We start from the raw sequence: 20,219 nt of genomic DNA, 5'->3' as shown, positions 1-20,219 counted from the left end.
CGCCTTTCGGAAAGAAAGGGTGCTTCAATAGTCGCCTTTCGGAAAGAAAGGGTGCTTCTATAGTCCCTTTTCTGAAAGAAAGGGTGCGTCTATAGTCCGCTTCTGCATCTTCTTATTTCTATGAGTACTTCATCTTCTTTATACTATAGATAACTAACAAGAAAGTGTGTTTCAATAGTCGCCTTTCGGAAAGAAAGGGTGCTTCTATAGTCCATTTTCTAAAAGAAAGGGCGCATCTATAGTTCCTTTCCGCATCTTAGTATTTCTATGAGTACTTCATCTTCTTTACACTATAGATAAATAACAATTGGCCTGTTCCCGTTCTTTTTAAAGTGGTAAAAGTCGTAAAAGTTGTAAAAGTCGTAAACGATTTTCATATAAATTTTGTGTACGGGAACGCAAAATGTGTGGAAGTGGTAAAACTTGTAGAAACTTTTTAGTTCTGGAACAGAGCTAATATTTGTAAAATTTGTATGTATTTTATTCGCGAACAAATGTACCAAATTTGGTACCATTCATACAAGATGTGTCATCGCCATTGAGAGGAAAAGAACCAAATAAAACGTTTTGTTATTATACATTTGTTAAACAATTTTCTGTGAACGCTTGTAGCTGGCGCACGCGTCATTTTTTCTGTTGTGTGGCAAAAAAAAAATAAATTTTTATAAGAAACTAACCCCACTCAGCTGGCTACATGTTCAGTCTCAAAACGACGTCAGTATATTTTAGTTGTCAAACGGAGAAACAAGCGCGTTATTGTGGTGTCCGCTCTTCGTTTTAACATTGTTGTGATTTAATTTTTTTCTGTCTGTCTTATTCATTATTACTTTATTACAAGACGACGTCGGGGATTGTTTGAAACAAATTAGAAGAAAAAAAAAAAACAATCAACAATCCATAGAAAATAAAATCAAGTGAAATTTTTTACTTACCTTTTTTTGTTGGAAGAAAATAAGTGAAAAATTTGTTGGAAAAACATCTTGCTGAAATAAAATACATAAATCAAAGGAATAAAAATGAGTGATACAACAAAAATTAATAACGGTAATACAAAGGAGGTGGTTGCAAATGGTCATCAAGAAGAAAATTCTAAAAAGGAAATTCGTGTATGGTGTGATGGATGGTGAGTCAATCAGAAAATAATTTCATAATTTTCCTAAAAAATTTTATTGGATTGTAAATGCCACTTGTAAATTATTAAATAGCCATAATAACATTGAAAAGATGATGATGACGAAAAATATCCAAGTGACTCAAAACGATGTAACGTCAGAATATCGCAGTTGAGACGTCCGTCTCGTTTTGTTCTTGTTTTTTTTCTAGTAATGTTGCTCTTTTGTTTTGTTGTTGTTGTTTTTTCTCTAGTTATGGATAAACGCCCTTTTTTCTGTTGTTGTTAAGAAAGGTTGTGAGATTTTTCTGTTGTATTGTGTTGATTTCCCTCTTCTCTCTCTGTTGTAGCTGTCAAAAAGTGTTACATCATGAGTTCTTACCAATGTTGTTCTTTTTTCATGTTTTGGAAATTTAAGCAGAGAATACGCACGCACAGTGGGTTGTACTTATTTAAATTAAGGACGAAAAATTGCACAAGTGTTTAGAAATTACCATAACTGGGTTTCAATTTCATTGCGTTTAGGTCAAATAAACTCTTATGAAGAAGGTAAACCCGGCAAAAGCCCTAATACAAACATAGTATAAAGATTGCGGTAAAATTAAAGATTGTGGTATATGGTAGATTGCGTTTGCCTAAGATCCAGGCCTTTTACTATACTTTAGTAAAAACTCTTCGAAAGTAAAGAATGTGGCTGGTGTAATTGGAGAACAAGTGCCGTTCAGGGGCACTTTTTGGATCTACTTGAAATTTTTACCATAGGTAGTCCTTCGTACTCAGATCACAATGATATATAGCTTTCTCGGCGGAAGTCCGAACTTCCGGATGTATGAGAATTGTATTTTTCGAAAATGGAAAATGTCAGCTACGGGAAAAATATTCTTTTAAATTGTAAGTTTTCTTTAAGTTGGTGGCCTTCGGCAGGGCATAGACAGGTGTAAAAGTAGGATACACAACTAAAAACTTTATTTTAAATTGTATGTTTTCTTCAGCCGGGGATTTAAGTTTTTTTCCTATGGACAAGTAAAAAAGCCGACTACGCATACAAAAGTACTCTCCAAAAGCTTGCCAAAATATGGATCCTCCTCCGAGATGTATCATATTTTCGAAAAGACAGTTCGAAAATTTATTAAAGGAAAAAGTTAACAATGAAAATTTAAATGCAAATAATCCACAAAAGATTAGAATTAAACAAATAAAAAAGCCGAGCCGAACTTTTAATACCCTCCACTATGAAATATTTTGAACTTACGGAACTTAAACTTATAAGAAATAGTTCATTCTTTTTCTGTTACGAAATTTTAGATGAAAATGTTTTTTGGCCAACGGGAACAGCAAATACCTATTTTTTGCAAATTCAGTCAGCATAAAATCTAGTAATCAAGTTATAGGGGGGCAATACAAAACCATGGACTGTGTCCACAATTTTTGGTAAAGAAGTTTTTTGACCATTAGCAACACTTAATGCCAAATTTTAGCCAATTCGGTTTGAAAACGTAGCAAATACGTCAGAATATCCGTTATATGGGGACTATTCCAAAGCACGGACCAATGTGGATGATTTTTAATGGAGAAGTTTCTTGGCCACGTTAAATCCTAAATTCCAAATTACAGCTAATTTGGGAAGATGTCGATGAGTAACTTTAAAATAAAAGAAAACGGGCTGTACTCTAATATGGGGGTGTTCCAAAATGTGGACTGATATAGCCCATCCTGCAACATGATCTGCCTGCAGACAAAAAGTATCCTTCCACAACATCATCACCCTATTTTAATATTTCTGGATGCTAGAGTGATTACCATAGCTAGAGTGATTTTCGTCGGATGCATAGATCGACTCAGAATTTTATCCAGATCGAGAATATTTACCTTATAGGGTCTAAAATGATTATTTTAATGCGCTACAAACGGAAAAATATACCATCCATACCATAGTGGAGGGCATAAAAAATACGAAATTTTTTCCATTTGAAGGATCCTAATTTCTGGGAAAATGGTGGCATTTGGAGGAGAAAATCAATCTTGTTTTTGTAACAATTAATTTTTCATACAGTTCATTCCACGCTAAAGCTTGGAAAAGTTTCAGGAAAAGTATAAGGTATTGAAGGAGAGCTATCTGCCTAATGTGTTATTGCAGGGCATGGGAAACAATTTCATAATATTTAATGAATTTTCACTCAAAGACAATTGTTTAAAGCATCCATCAATGATTCCTCTTATTTTTCCGTACCGACCTTTGTAGAAAATTATAGTGTTTTAATGCTAATTCCAACAGTGTAGAAATTTTATTGCGGATATGGACCTCGAAAGTTTCATATAGGACCGGCTGACGGCCATCCATTTTGAAAAACAAAAATTACGATTTAAAAGATTATCTTGTTCGGGTAGCCAAATTTTCATCTATCCATTGAAAGTCTTAAATACAAGGCCGAAGGACTGCTATTACAAAACTTACGTTAAAAACGAAAAGTATAAAGGAGACAATTAAAATATCATTAAAAAATTACCTTTTTCTTAAAAAGGCAACAAAAAGGAAAAATCTTTTATTTTTCTTCTGCGAATGGTCTGCAAAGAAAATTAGTTCCGATTTTCCATGGCTAAAGTACATGGGAAATGTCGTGCCACCGTTGAAAATTTGAAGAAGTAAATGTAAACTTTGTAATGAGATGTTGTCATAAAGCAAATATTATGGGTGAACATGTATAATATACAAACATATGGCCCACCTATAACACGATAAGTCGTTATTTAGAATTTTTCGTTTTAGGGACGGACGTTCGTTATCGAGAAGCTATAGTGCATTGTTGGCCAGCAATAGCGCTTGGCCATTAGGGCTCTTGTGTATAGGCATCAATATAGTGCCTTTTTGTGAAATATTTCCTTTCATTGTTCAACACAACAAAAGTTCCAAGTTTCATTTCACATTAAAATTCACTTGTAATTTATGCAACTGCATAAAAAGGGCACTGACACAGTTCACAGCTATGGTGGTTGGTGCTCGGTTCACTGTGACATACTAAATGTCACTGGGTATTCATTATTGTATTATTGTTTTGCCGCTAGCCTAACTACAGGTTATGATGATTAAAGCAAAAAATTTACATAAACTTTTGTCGTTGGCGCTCGTTTTGTTTATTATTCTTGTTGTTGTCATTATTTATTGTTTCTGCATCGTGTTGTTGTATTTTGTGCATAGATATCTAAGAGAGAAAAAAAGAGAATAAACTGAGCACGTTTTGCGCACATGTGCAAAAATGTTAATTCAAGATAAAACGACGAAAAATAAAAATAAAATAAAACTCAGCAAAATTGGATACAAATGTTTAGACAATAAAATACTGCAGCAAGGGGGAAGAGCGAAAACACAATGCATTTGCAGTGCAATGCAATTTTTTTACTTAGTCTGCTGGCCAAACGGCAAATGACGTTTTTTATGCCATTGCGTCAGGTTTTTTTTTATTGTTTTTTTTTGCACATTGCACATTTTTGTTTAAAAGCAAAATTTTGTTTTAAACAAAATTTTCTGTTGCCAGCTGGGAAAGATATTTTGGTTTTTTTGTTGACTGTTTGTCCATATGTTTCAAATTATATGTCTATTGTTGTTGGTTTTTGGGTTTTATATCCATCCACATGACAAAAGCAGTGCCTCACATCATCATCATCACCATCATCATTGTTCATGGGTGCAGGTGCACTCAAAATTTGACCGATAATTGTATCTCTGTTACTTATCAATGTCAAGGTTGGATGGTTGGTTTGTGTGTATGGCATGACGACACAGCAATTTGAATTTCAATAATTTACATTGCACATTTTGGTGGTGTGGGAAAATTGGAATTTTCATGAATGTTCCAGTATCTACAAATGGTTAAGTTAAATCAGCTTCTATTTAGAAGACATTGGTGAACGTTGTTTTATTAGCATGGAAACTCGTTTTAATGGCAGAGTATTTTCTGCCATTACATGATGAATCACAAGTTACATGCTGAAGTACATGGCGAATTGCTTAGGTGGCGCCACAGGAAAGAGTCATATGTTGTCATATGTTTAACTTTACAACTGCGATGAAAGTTTATAACCTCATTTTAAATTTATGGACTTTGAGAAAGGATGTCAAAAGTAAGCTCATTATTCCGAAAGCTTTGGAATACATACAATGACAATGGAGACTTCTCTCATATCAAGGAGTGCACGCCGATTCAAATTAAACCGCCGAATATTTTGATGTTGACCACAGACCTTCTGAGTGCAAGGCCGACGTGCTTACCACTGCACAAAAGTTGCTACCGAAGCTTTGGAATAACAGTCTGAAAATACAAAATACGTAAATTGGATCATTTCTATTAATAGGTGTTATTATTTCTACTTACTTTAGAAAATCCAAATTTGTTTTTAATTGCTTTGTTTCCCTTACTAAAAATCACTTTTTCTTTGAGTGTCTGATAGTGCGTTTCCTGCTTGTTCACATTAATTGTGTTTAATTGTTTTCATAAAATTTGCTATTTTTATCCCACTGTGTTATGATAATGTGCCAAATTTTCTGTTATTTATGGCATCACCCCATAATTTCAGCAACAGCAACAAGAACTGAAATGAATATCTTATCCACTGATGTGCATGCTCTTCTATTCAGGAGATTTTATTATGAAAATCATAACTACAAAATATAATTGTTTAATTATAAATCTGCATTAATAGGTTTCTACTTTGAAACTACTGCTTGTTTTTTAATTTCACTTGTTTCCATCACGTGAAAACAATTGTTCTTTAAGTGTAAATGCCGTTCCTCCTGCGTTTCCTGCTTATTCACATTGATTGTTTTATAATGTTTTTATTGCATTTTTCTATTATTATCCCACTGTGTTATGGGAATGCGCCAAATTTTCTGTTTTTGTTGGCATCACCCCATAATTTCAGCAACAACAATTTACTCACAACTTCTACAAAAACAAAATGTAAACAAAAATAAGAACTGAAGAGAATATCTCCTCCACTCTGATGTGCGTGCCTGGTACTCCTCTCATGACTCTCCTCCGGTTTATATTTTAAAAAATTGGGGATGTTTTTTTTTTCAATTGTAACCGGACATAGTTGTCATCGTGGGTCTGGTATTTGTTGTTATACATCTTAGAAATCACGTGATTCTGTGGCCACAACCAATCGTTGAAAAGAAAGATGTGTTTTTTTTTTGTCAGGCGATGCCGAAATTATACGGCACTGAACTTGTATTATTGTTGAGATGAACAAGAAAATAAAAAATACCCATCAAGAACATTGCGAGTGAGAAGAAACAGCTGTTAAATGCGGGTTGCAGAGGTGGAAGTACAAAAAGTTACTTGCAGTAATGTTGTTTTTATCAATCATTAGGGTATAAAGGAAAAATGAAGAATTAGTTAAACATTTTTTTAAATTGAATAAAAAGAATTAAAAAAAATATTAGCCATATTTTACTTGGCTATTCCACTAAAAAAAAACCCCACCAATGTTCTGATACACAATTTCATAAAACATCGTTTGTAATTTCCCATCCCTGTTTGGCCTGTCATGTGTTTGTGTATGGGAGAAAGACCGCCAACTCCCTTTTATATCAAAAATTGATGACATCAACAGAAATATCTCATAAGGAGAGTAGAAAAATATAACATTGAGAGACAGAAAACAGCTGTTTTTTATTGAAATGAAAGAACGTTATAATTTATATATGAAATTCAACAGAAATTTACAAAATAAAAGCAATTTTGGTTCTATAATTTGAAATATTGCCGATTAATCACATCACAGGAATGTTAGATGCAGAATAAGAAGCCGCTACATGAGTTAAAGGTTTTACTTGGCTAATAGGTATTAAGGGGAGTACACACTAACAGTCAAAACTGACAGTCAACGTACTTTTAGGACAATTTTCCGGCAAATAACATCTTTTATTTAGCTAAAAACGTTTGATATACAATATTTACGGTATTATTTAGAGATTACAAAAGACATTTTTCAGTTAGGCTTTGATATTCACGAAATAGACCTCGATGACTGTCAGTTTTGCTTGTCAATGTGTACTATACTTTAAAACAGAACTTGCTGCATTCAAATTTTTTCTACTTTTTAGGTATCGGAAAACGGAACAAATTACCTTTAGCGTCACTTCTGTTGAAAAAAAATCACTTAAATCGAAAGCACGGTGCGCCTTAAATAACTTTAAATGAATGGTGCTTATACCTGGAAAATGTTTACGGATTCTGAAACTACAATGTTCATAGATGAGAAAAAACAAAGGCCTTCGCCTTAATAAGGCAAAAATAAAAAATAATTTCAGCATGAGCCAGGCTGGGATTCGAACCTGGGTCTCCGACAACTGAGTGTCAAGGTTGCCGGCGTCTTAGCGTTCTAAGCCACCATCAACTTGTCAAAACTTTAGTAGACAATAATTGATGATCAAAAAATAAAATCTTCTGATATAGAAGAGCAATTACTAATGATGTAGGAATAAAACTTACCATAGTATTTGTGAACATTGAAAAATGGGATTACCAAGCAGGACTATAGGAAAAGTTTGGAGTTTCAATTAACTGACATAATTTCGCATATACATTTATCTAATGAAGTTCGATATATATACCAGTTACCAAGCTTTGCCTTCGTCTGCCACAAAAACAACATCCTAATACACCTGAAGATCGGATTTACCACCCGTGAAACGTAGTGTAATGGTTGGATGCGTGGGACTTCGGTAGACTCCTAATTTTTCAATGTATCTCTAAAGGCCTAACAGCTCAACTCGAAAGAGAATTAATTAAAAAAAAAGAAAAAATCGCCGGAGGGATTTTCAAATCAATCACGGGAGCAAGTTGAATGTAGTGACTGGATTTGAAACTTTTTCCACAGAAAGTTTTCAAAAATTAAATTTTTGTCGAAAGTAGCCGGACTTCGGCCGGGATTTAAGACTTTCTCCTATGGACATATGCTAAACAGGGCTAACGCGGTCAAAATTTTTTCAAAATAATTTTTATGTCAATAATCATATGGACTTTTCGGAACTTTCGAAGCCTATATCTCGGGAACGCGGACTTCCAAACAAGATATATACCAAGATCTACCGCGGTCAAAGCTCACATTTTTAGGGCTTTTTTAGGTTTTCACGATTTTGCTTGGAAACTGCAAGCCCTATCGAAATGGGATTAGAGAAAATGTTGTAGCAGTGATAATTCTCTATAAGATTGACCGTATTGGTGTCTTCGTAGGTTTTACCATTTTAGAAGATATACCATTTTAGAAGATATAGAAGTTCAAATTGAGACAATGTACTGCCTGTATCGCCTCCTTATAAAGCAATGTCATGCAGGGTGCACCTTAACTAACTTTAAAGGAAACCCGCTTACACCTGGGAAGTTTTTGCGGATTCTGAAACAGCAATGTTCATAGATGATAAAAATCCAAAAACAAGAAAAAATCGCTGGAGGGGTTTTTAAACTAATCGCTTTCAAAAGTCACATTTTTAGGTTTTCAGGACTTTGCTTGGAAGCGGCAAGTCCTATCGAAATGGGACTAAACAGATGTTATAGAGGATTTTTACTGCTACAACATTTTCTTTAGTCCCATTTCGATACGTTCATATAAATTATAACGTAAGCACCTTTCATTTAAAATTAGTTAAGGCGCGCACCGTGAATGTTTTTTTAAGACTCTCAACAAAATGTATACAAGCTTGGAAGCAGTATAAAAAGCACTTTCTGTGATATATTTTCTTTTATAATTATATATGCGAAAGAGTGGTAATGGAAAGATAACTACAGTAGATCTGTGGTTATATCCCACCGAAGCAGCCACATTCCTGGTAATGGAGATAAACCCAAAACCAGACAAGAACAGAGAACATACAGAAACATAAAAACAGCGATACAACGATGTGCATCCCCGCGGCTTAGGTCGAGTTTACGCGCTAAGATCGAAACTGCATCGAATTTTTGTCACTGGTAGGTCTCGTCACCCTGATCACAGATATAGGTATATAATATTTTTGTGGGAAGACGGATAATTCAAAAGATATGGGCCTACAAATTTCAAAAAAAAAAAAAAAAACATTTTTTAAGAGAATTTAGTTTCCTTCTACCCTTGTACCCTTGGAGAAATCTTAAATCCCCGTCCGAAGTCGTGCTCTTTAGAGAAAAATGTAAAATTTAAAAGAACATTTTGCCTTTGTTTAGTGCTTAAACTCAACTTGCTCCAAAAATGTGAATATTTTCCATTTGATAACCTCAATAAATGTTGTTCAGTGTAGTTTTGAATTGATCTTCTCGCAATTTTGTTTATCCAAATTATTTATAAACAAAGAACAAAAAAAGCGTAACGTAAACTATTTCGAAAACGTGCTAATTTGTTTATTTTTTCTAACCTTGTACGACGACACATACTAACATCAGAGTTACGATAGGTTGTTCATCATATTTGTGTTGTGGTGAAGTCAGCAATGTTTAGTTTAGGTGTAAACAAGATTGAGATGAGAACAATTCAAGTTTTTATAAAATGTAGAGTTTACAAAACTTACTTAAACTATATAAACTATATATTTTGCAAGGTACACTGTCAATAAAAACATTTGTTGTAGATTTTTAATAAAAGCTTCACGGAATGTTGAGCAAAACTTAAGATAGTAAGGAAACCTCATTGGAAACAAAAGTAGAATTGTATTACTATTTTTATTAGGAATTTTGCTAATTCAGGTAATCGGCAAGGTCTTCTTTGATTCATTTTATTACAATATTATAAACTTTTTTTTAAATTTTGAAAAAAAATGCCCGCCTGTAAAATTTAAAACCAGTAATATTTTGCCAAAACTTGTGGATATCGGTTCACGCCTTCGGGCCCTTATTACGACCGTACATTTTTTGGGACAAGTCAATACTTCTCGAGATAATGGACCAAAAGATTCAAAAAACCCCTGTCTGAACTGTCTGTCTTAAATGACTGACGATAACTATTGGTCGAAACTCTGCACATCAAGTTTTAAGAAGGTCTATACCGGACAATATCTTTAGGTTGCTCCCTCACAAATTTTCAACTTTTTTGTGAGCAACTAAAATGGTTATTGGGCCCAACTATGAAAAGGAGTGACCGACATAAATTCAATTTATGCACATCGTAATATTTTCCTCTAACTTAAATCAAGTTCCAAGAAATGGCAACAGACGTATTGTCCTAACCATCTAACCAATATTTTTAAGTTTATTGCAGTGCTAAAATTCATTTTCAAATTTCTTAAATCTCCATTTGTTCGAAAGATAAGGATTTTACTTTGCTATATTTAATTTATATAGATTTTAAAAGGGATTTATATAATTGGAAAACGAATATTTCTAGTTTTCCCATATTCAGCAAAGGTAATATACCTAGTTTATAGTTATATAAATTAAGTGATATACATTTATCAATATTTTCAGCTTAGCTGAATAAGTTTTAATTTTGTTTATTTTTGAACAAGAAAAAAAACTCATATTGACGTATTTGGACCCACTCTCAAAATTTCTTTTTTTTGTTAAATAACGTTTGTTTTATACTTATCGCAAAGGAGAGGAAGTGCAACAATAATATACATATGTATGTACATATGGTGTTTAGTATTATAAATTATGAGACCACTTTAATATGTTAACAATCATCATTAGAAAGGCTAAAAAAGTCATCTAATCATAATTCGCTACAACAACAAAAATTATAGCAATTTTTATGATTACTTTAAACAAAAACAAAATAAGAACAAGAACCATATGAGTGAGACCCAATGGCTAACATGTCATATCAGCTGAAGCAATCGAAAGCAAAGCCATTGACGTAATTATAGAAAAAATGGCACCACCAACAAACACCTTCTCCAGTAGCCAAAAAATAGCACAGATAATATTTTTTGGTGAACCTTGTTATGTTTGCAAACACACAGACAAATTTTGAATGGTTTTTTTTTTAATTTCTTTGTTAAATGGTGACACCATGGGCACATTCAATTTGGCTGAGAAAAAACATCAACAACGTAACGTAGGGGTCATTAACCCCATGACAACTCTTTTTGCCCAAAAGCAGCCATTACGTAGTCACGAAATTTGTTATTATTTTACATGTCATGCCAAACCCCCTCCTCATTAGAAAATTAAATTAACAAAAAAGTTTGTTTTACTGTCTCCGGGATCATTAGTGATAGAGAGCATGCCATATCATTGATAAATTGCGCCAAACATTTTTAGTCAGTCGTCTCAAATGTCAATTAAATTTTTGTTTTCTTATCTTTAAAATGTCTGGCGATTTCGTTTATTTCATGGAGAGGAGAAGTTAAAGTAGAGAGAAATTAGGTTACGGCCAATATTTTGCCTTCATTGCTGGTTATCTTGACATTGCAAGATTAGAAACAATGCCAAAATTTATTTTACCATTTACCGCTAGGCTAGCGAGCTGGCTACCTAGCAGCTGTTAGAACATTATCTATGTTTGAAAATGTTGTAGACTCCAAAATGTACCCTTGGATTTTATGTAATAAAACGAAATACAAAGGTAAATACACACATATGCCCGATTCTATGTTTGGAAATAGATTGATTCTTGGTTGTGAATTTTGTTGCTAATTGCTTATGAAATTATGGTTATTTTTGAATTTATAGAGTTCAATAAAGATTTATTTATTGTTGTGTGATTTGTTAATTAACAATTATGATTCTGGGATCGTTTATAAGGTACCAATTCGGTATTTGGTTTTTGATTTGTATACTTTTAGTTGATGTTTAAGTCACATTTGGTCTGTTCCTTTACTTTTGAAAATGGTAAAACCGGCAAAAGTTGTAAACTGCTTCCATATGAATTGTATGGTGTCTGAAGTAAAGGAACGCTTTTCGAGTAAAAAGTTGTAAAACTTGAAGATTCTTGCATGTAAAGGAACAGAGCTAAGATGTACAAGATCTACAATGCCACTTTACCACCATAAGGGAATACCGCTAATATTAATTTCATGGAAATTTGTATATTCAGTTCAAAAACTTTACATTTTTTGTGTTAGTATTTCGAAATAATTTCAGAACCACATATTTTTTTACTACTTACTTCCTGAGATAGTATTCCGTTTCGATAGCTTAATAACCTCAGTCTTAACAGAAAAAAAAAACAGTAACATTAACAGGATTGGTGGACCTAAATTTCCTGCGTACAGATTCATAATTTTTAAAGGAATAGGTAGTAAATAACTGCACGTGCCAAAGGAAGTTTTTGGAAGTTTCCAGTGTTTTTTGACGTTTATAGGTCTGTCAACACTGTTTACTAAAAAAACATAATCCTTTTTATATTGTAAAAATATCCCTTGCTGAGAATAAATATATTGCATTATAACTAAGATCACAAAAACTACTAACAACTGGTGGCAGGGGTATGAAAGAGCAGTCCTAAATATTGGAACATTTCAGACCCATATCTCAGGTAGTATTGACTTCTTCACCTAGCTAAAAATTCATTCATGTTTTGAGTTTATATCGCAAAAATAGATACTTTCAGCAATGCTGAATTAGAAAATAAGCACACTTGGGTTTAAATTTATAATTTTTCTTGTCTGCTTATCTCATCTTCGCATCATAATTTATCTAAATTGTAATATTTGTATAAAAAATATTCCGATATTTAAAAATTAGTACATTCAGCTTAGCTGAATTACAAGAACAGGACAGAAAAGCCGTTATAAATAGTTCCATTTACAATTCCGCTTATGATGACTGAATGTTGTTGCTGAATTCGAAGTAATATGCTTTAGCAATATAAGAAATTGCTTTGTTTTATATGATTTATCATTGAAAAAACGTTCGATTTGTAATGTGAAAAAATCATAGAAATCGATAAATTCAGCTTGGCTGAATTGTTAAATATCTTCAAGTTTTTTAAAAAAAATGAATAAAATTTAGCTAAAATTTATCATTTAAAAAGCGTTGGCGAAATACTGAAATTTCGTCCAATGTGTGATGTGAAAATGCATAATATACGCAAAATCAAAGTAATCGACAAATTCAGCTTGGCTGAATTGTTTAATAACTTCAAGTTTTTAAAATAGTTTTGATAAAATGCAGGTAAAATATATCTTTTGAATTGATATCACGAGGAGGGATCGTAGGATATTAAAAAAAAAAAAAAAATAATAATAATAATAAATAATAATAATAAATAACCATTTCAGTATTATTTCAAAATTATTAAATTTGCCTTGGCTGAATTACAAGAGCTGAACAGGAAAGACTTAATAACTAGTTCCAAATACAATTCAGCTTATGAGGATAATATTCAGCTGCTGCTGAATTCCAAATAATATGCTTTAGCAATGTGAAAAGTTATTTATTTTATGTTTAAAGCAACCGTGTCAGTAAAATACTAAATTCCCTTAATTTTGTAATGTGAAAATGTATAATATATGCAAAATGATTTTAATCGAAACATTCAGCTTGGCTGAATTGTTAATTATCAACGTTTTTAACATAATTTTGTTACAATGCAACTAAAATAATTCTTTTGAATTCATATCACGAGGAGAGATCATAATTTATACAAAAATATAATATTTGTTATTTTCATATTATTAAATTCAGATTAGCTGAATTGCAAAAAAAACCACAGAAGAGGATTTAAAAATAATTTCTCCTACAATTCAGTTTATGAAGATAATATTCAGCTACTGCTGAATTCGAAATGATATACTTTAGTAATGTAAACATTGGTTTATTTTATGTTTTAAAGCAAACGAGTCGCTGAAATTCCTTTCATTTTATAAGTCGACAAATTTATTTCGGGCTGAATTGAAACAGTTGTCCTAAAATGCTGCTAAAATATATCTTTTGAGTTCATATCACGAGGAGAGATAATTCAGCTAGCCGACTTTGAAATTTTTTACACAAAAATTGAATATTTATTATATTAAAATATTTTGTTCAAAATATATGAGTATAATTTAAACTTTTTAAATTTAAACTTAGCTGAATTAAAAAAAAAAACAGTACATAACATGGGTTTTAAAAAGGTGCTCTTACAATTCAGCTTTTGTATATTATATTCAGCTTTTGCTGAATTTCACTTTTTCATTCAAAACATTAAAATTCTATAATCTCTTATGCTAAGAGGAAACCGTTAAAATATATAATATATATATAATATATATATATATATATATATATATATATATATATATATATATATATATATATATTATATATTTTAACGGTTTCCTCTTAGCAAAATATACACATAACCTCAAGATTTTCAAATTGAACTTTGCTGAATTACTAAAAAAGTACATAATATGAATTATAAAAGGTTAATCTTGTAGTGCGTGTTATATTCAGCTTTTGCTGAATATGATTCTTTATACAAACTATAAAATTTTTAAAACCTCATATGCATAAAAATTCCACAAAAAATATTGTGCGTTATATATAACAATTCAGCTAAGCCGAATTAGGAAATAAGCGCATTTTATTGGATATTGGGATTTGCAGTTCTGTGACAACTTATTTGTATCGTTTTTTAATCAAAATTTGAATAATTTTATTTAATTGTTGTCTTATTATGACGAAGGTCATTTATTTGTGAGAATAATTTTATTTTATAATAATCAAATTTACAATTTTTCAAATTCAGCTTTGCTGAACCACAAAAACACCATTTGAAATCATCTATATAAAGTTCGCCAAGTAATTTTTCTTAAAAACATTAATTCAGCTGTTGCTGAATTCCAAATAAATGTATTAATAGTGTCGAAATTTCGTTTCTCATTGGTATAGCTAAACTTCTCTTCACATATTGAATATAATGCTTATATGTGTCAATGAAGATATTCCATTAGAATAATACAATAACACTGAACAAGTTTTTAAATTCAGATTAGCTGAATTACAAAAACCCGAATGGAGAGCGAGTATAATAAGTCCCTCAAAACAGTTTAGCATATGGCTTTTCAATTCAGCTGTTGCTGAATTGCAAATAAATTGCTTCACTTGTGGCAAAATTCTGGTTTTATTATTTATAATAGCTGAATATCTTATTTTTTAACATGTGACTGCTAGATTTGTTTAAAACTAAGATATTCAGCTCATATTCTAATGCTAATATGTGCATAATGTTTGCATTATTTTTTTGTTATAATAACTTGAAACAGGAAACCATGTCAAAAATACCCAAAAATAAACTTTTTATCGGACTCATGCCTAACAACAAAACCTCTAAATAGCCCAGCACGTTTTTTGGCTTCTGCTTCAAACAAATTAAAAACCGTACTAGTACAAGTTGTAGTTTTATTTGTTGCAAACTTAATTGTTGTTGTTTTTTTGTTGTTATTATTATTTCTTCTTATATTGGGTTTAATTTAAAATCATGTTGGACTTTGTACCGCATCATATGTTGTTTGGTTTTTTTTTATTTGTTTTTATTTTTTCTTTCTGCTTCTTATTTTATACTGTTTTTTTTTTTTCTTTAATACTCTGACACACAATCATTCGTCAGCAGTACGAGTTATCGCCGCTTATTGCGGGTCCCCTCTCGCTCTCGTGTTTCTCTCTTCACTCGTTTGTTGGCCCATCTCTTCTTTTGTTTTGTAATTTCTATAAAAGCGCTAATCTATTCATTTATGAATGGACAACAAAAAAGTAACGTGATTCCCCAGCCAATAGGCCAGGGGTATGTGTGTTCGCCTCGCAAACTGGAGGTTGTGAGTTCGAAACTTGTCTGGACGTTTTTCTTTCAAATAAGGCAAAACTTTTAAATACAAATAACATGTTCATTTAAGTGCACTTGAATTGAAATTTCTCAAATTTTCTTTGTAATTATTGTTAAAGAAAGTTTGTATTCTATATGTCCAAGTGCTAGAGTAACGGTTTTCAATTTGCAACTATTGGCTACGCTAACAATTACTAGTCGGTATACTAACGGAAACTATAAAATTTTGTTTAAAAAACATTTGGTAGGAAATGAATTTTTATGGAAAGTTTTTTGTTTGCTTGAAAATTGAAGAAAATTAGACAGTTTTGGGGAAAATATTGACTTAAACAATAGATTTATTGAATTCCGCATAGCTGAATTAGATGCATATAACGTAAAATATCTTATAAAATGGTTTTGTATGTAATTTACCATATTTGGTTATATTCAGCTGAGCTGAATATGTAATAAATTCAATTTATGATTATTAGGCGCTGGAAATGTAATCATTACTATCAAATTATTAAATTCAGATTAGCTGAATTTAAAAAAAAAAATTGGCCATAAATTTGTTTTTTAAGACTTTTCAATGAATTTACCTAATTTCTTTACTAACAAAACATTTTCGAGTTATTTGAGTGAATTCAGCATTGCTGAATTTCATAAAATGTAACAAAAAAATTTTATAATTCAAGTTTTTATACTATTCAAACAATTGTGCTTAGCTGAATTGTGCGTAAGCCTTCAATTTTCCAATCTTTTTTAATATCGACAATGTTTGTACACATTTTTGTGAATTCAGCTGGGCTGAATTGTGCAAGAAAGGCAATAAAAATCTAATTTCTTTAGTAACAAGATATTTTAGAGATATTTGAGTGAATTCAGCTTTGCTGAATATCATAAAATATAGCATTAAACTTTTATTTGATAATATTATTTATTTGGAAGTTTATTATAAACATTTTAATGAATTCAGTTTAGCTGAATTGTTCGCAAGCCTTAAATTTGCTAAATTTTTTAAATAATGAAAATATTTATATGATTTTTATTCAATTTAGCTGTGCTGAATTGTGTAAGAAATGTAATAAAAATTTAATTTCTTTAATAACAAGACATTTTTGCGATATTTGAGCAAATTTAGCATTGCTGAATATCATAAAATATACATAAATTTTTTATAATGCAATTTTTTAAATTTTTATATGAATTCAGCTGAGCTGAATTGTGATCTAAACTTAAATTAACTAAATTTCTTTAGTATTGTGATGATTAACATTGCTGATAAGAGTTTTTTAAAAAAGACAATAAAAATTATTTAAAACATCCACGCCTAATGGCGGATGGAAGGGCAATAAAAATTATTTATTTAAAAAATCCAAGCCTAATGGCAGATGGGAGGGCAATAAAAATTATTTATTTAAAAAATCCAAGCCTAATGGCAGATGGGAGGGCAATAAAAATTATTTTAAAAATCCACGCCTAATTGCAGATGGGAGGGCAATAAAAATTATTTAAAAAATCCACGCCTGATGGTGGATGGGAGGGCAATAAAAATTATTTTAAAAATCCACGCCTGATGGTGGATGGGAGGGCAATAAAAATTATTTAAAAAATCCACGCCTGATGGTGGATGGGAGGGCAATAAAAATTATTTTAAAAATCCACGCCTGATGGTGGATGGGAGGGCAATAAAAATTATTTAAAAAATCCACGCCTAATGGTGGATGGGAGGGCAATAAAAATTATTTAAAAAATCCACGCCTAATGGTGGATGGGAGGGCAATAAAAATTATTTAAAAAATCCACGCCTAATGGTGGATGGGAGGGCAATAAAAATTATTTGAAAAATCCACGCCTAATGGTGGATGGGAGGGCAATAAAAATTATTTAAAAAATCCACGCCTAATGGTGGATGGGAGGGCAATAAAAATTATTTGAAAAATCCACGCCTAATGGTGGATGGGAGGGCAATAAAAATTATTTAAAAAATCTACGTCTAATGGTGGATGGGAGGGCAATAAAAATTATTTAAAAAATCCACGCGTAATGGTGGATGGGAGGGTAATAAAAATTATTTAAAAAATCCACGCCTAATGGTGGATGGGATGGCAATGAAAATTATTTAAAAAATCCACGCCTAATGGTGGATGGGAGGGCAATGAAAATTATTTAAAAAATCTACGCCTAATGGTGGATGGGAGGGCAATAAAAATTATTTAAAAAATCCACGCCTAATGGTGGATGGGAGGGTAATAAAAATGATTTAAAAAATCCACGCCTAATGGTGGATGGGAGGGTAATAAAAATTATTTAAAAAATCCACGCCTAATGGTGGATGGGAGGGCAATGAAAATTATTTAAAAAATCCACGCCTAATGGTGGATGGGAGGGCAATGAAAATTATTTAAAAAATCTACGCCTAATGGTGGATGGGAGGGCAAAAAAATTATTTAAAAAATCCACGCCTAATGGTGGATGGGAGGGTAATAAAAATTATTTAAAAAATCCATGCCTAATGGTGGATGGGAGGACAATAAAAGTTATTTAAAAAATCCACGTGTAATGGCGGATGGGGAGGGCAATAAAAATAATTTTAAAAATCCACGCCGGCTAATGGCGGATGGGAGGGCCATAAAAATTATTTAAAAATCCACGGCGAATTCAGCTGAGCTGAATTGTGTAAAAAAACTTAAAACAAAAATTCTTAAATACAAATAAACATTTTGTACTTTTTTAAAGAATTTAGCTGGGCTGAATTTTGCGGGAATTTTAATTGAAGCTAATTTAATTAAAATTTTAATACATTAATTTGTTTTTAGTTAATTCAGCTTTGCTGAATTGCATAAAAATAAATAGATCATAACATTTGCAGTGAATTTAATTAATATTTTGATATTTTCATTTTTTCCATCTAATTCAGCTTTGCTGAATTATATTAAAATAATAAAATTATCACCTTTTTCGCTTTAAATTAATTTGAAAATGTATTTTCGTGTTTTCTTTATCACCTACACGCCAAAAACCCAGCATTAATAAGCTTCTTATATAAACAACTGTGCTTCAAGTGCTTGAAATAAGAAAAAATAATCAAAAATATTTAGAGCGTCACATTTTCTAATGGATAAGATTAATTCAGCAAGAAAAGAGAACCTTATGAAATTAAAAAAAAAAATGAAGTAAATTGTGGCAATTGAAAACTGTTAAGTATTAATATTCAAAATCTTGTTTTTATTGAAGAACTTGGTTTAATTGTTTTGTTTTTTCAAGAATATGAAATTTGAATTGTTTGTTTGGCGTCGCGATTGGTTGACGTCACCCATCCATTGTCTGGTGATTTGTTGAAATAATTTTTAATAAAATTCAATTGAAGAGGCGCTTGTGTTCAATTAAACGTAAAGGAATATTTTAATTTTTTAGAGGGAATATTGAAAAATTTCAACTATATAGCGCAATATGTGTGCTGTTACCTCTGGTGGTTTGTTTGCTTCTATCCAATCATAAATATCTACATGTTTACTTCTTTTTACTGCTTGTTTTTTGTATACGCCAGACAACAATAGAATTTGTTACAAATTTCTGCTTTGTTTCATCAATAAAACATTATATAGAAGACAATAGTATACAAGCCTGAACTTGTAGACTGATCGGAAATACTCATTACGTTCAATTAAAAGGAAGTTGAATCGTGTTAGAATCACTGGAATTTGTATTTGTTTTTCAATTATTCCAAGTGTCACAAATGTTATCAAATATTTGATAACTATTGCACACATTCATTGTATTGTCTTGTGAGGCACATATTTCGATTCGATTTTATAAGTTTTTCCAAACGACACAATTACATATTATTACGTTTTAATTAAATAATGCAATTTCCATTTATTGTTTATTTTTTTATTTTAATTGTATTCTATAATTATTAATTTATTGTTTACTATTTATCTTTCCAGTTATGACATGGTCCATTTTGGCCACGCCAATTCATTGAGACAAGCCAAAGCCCTTGGTGATAAAGTCATTGTTGGCATTCACACCGACGATGAAATTACAAAACACAAAGGACCCCCCGTATTTACCGAAGAGGAACGTGTCAAAATGGTCAAGGGTATTAAGTGGGTGGATGAAGTTGTTTTGGGTGCTCCCTATGTAACAACATTGGAAGTATTGGATGAGCACAACTGTGATTTTTGTGTACATGGAGGTAAGTTTTTATTTGTTTCTACTTTCGCTTTTAAATATTAACTTATATATGTGTTTTTCATTTTATTTTTAGATGATATTACAATGACCGCTGAGGGTGTTGACACATATCATTTGGTAAAGAAGGCCAATAGATATAAGTAAGTAAAAAAACAACAACAACGCTTTAAAAATAAATATTTTCAAATCTATTTTTTGTTTTTAAGAAAAG

General features: G+C 31.4%; 1 protein-coding gene across 2 annotated transcripts in view; it reads left to right on the top strand.

The window, feature by feature from the left end:
• The first annotated feature begins 583 nt into the window (after positions 1 to 583).
• The window catches only part of Pect (phosphoethanolamine cytidylyltransferase), a 32,109-nt gene continuing 12,473 nt past the window's right edge, over positions 584 to 20,219 (top strand). The window contains exons 1-3 of one of the 2 annotated variants that reach the window (XM_073967872.1): positions 584 to 1,123; positions 19,759 to 20,009; positions 20,082 to 20,148. In XM_073967872.1, coding sequence (XP_073823973.1) covers positions 1,017 to 1,123; positions 19,759 to 20,009; positions 20,082 to 20,148 — 425 coding nt within the window. In that variant the 5' untranslated portion in view covers positions 584 to 1,016. The remainder of the gene's footprint in view (positions 1,124 to 19,758; positions 20,010 to 20,081; positions 20,149 to 20,219) is intronic. The other variant, XM_073967870.1, reaches the window with a different exon arrangement.

Source organism: Musca autumnalis, unplaced genomic scaffold, assembly GCF_047663935.1.
Source record: "Musca autumnalis isolate F117 unplaced genomic scaffold, ASM4766393v1 scaffold_2, whole genome shotgun sequence".
In the NCBI taxonomy this organism is placed as follows: domain Eukaryota; kingdom Metazoa; phylum Arthropoda; class Insecta; order Diptera; family Muscidae; genus Musca; species Musca autumnalis.
This window is presented reverse-complemented; position numbering and strand designations above follow the sequence as displayed.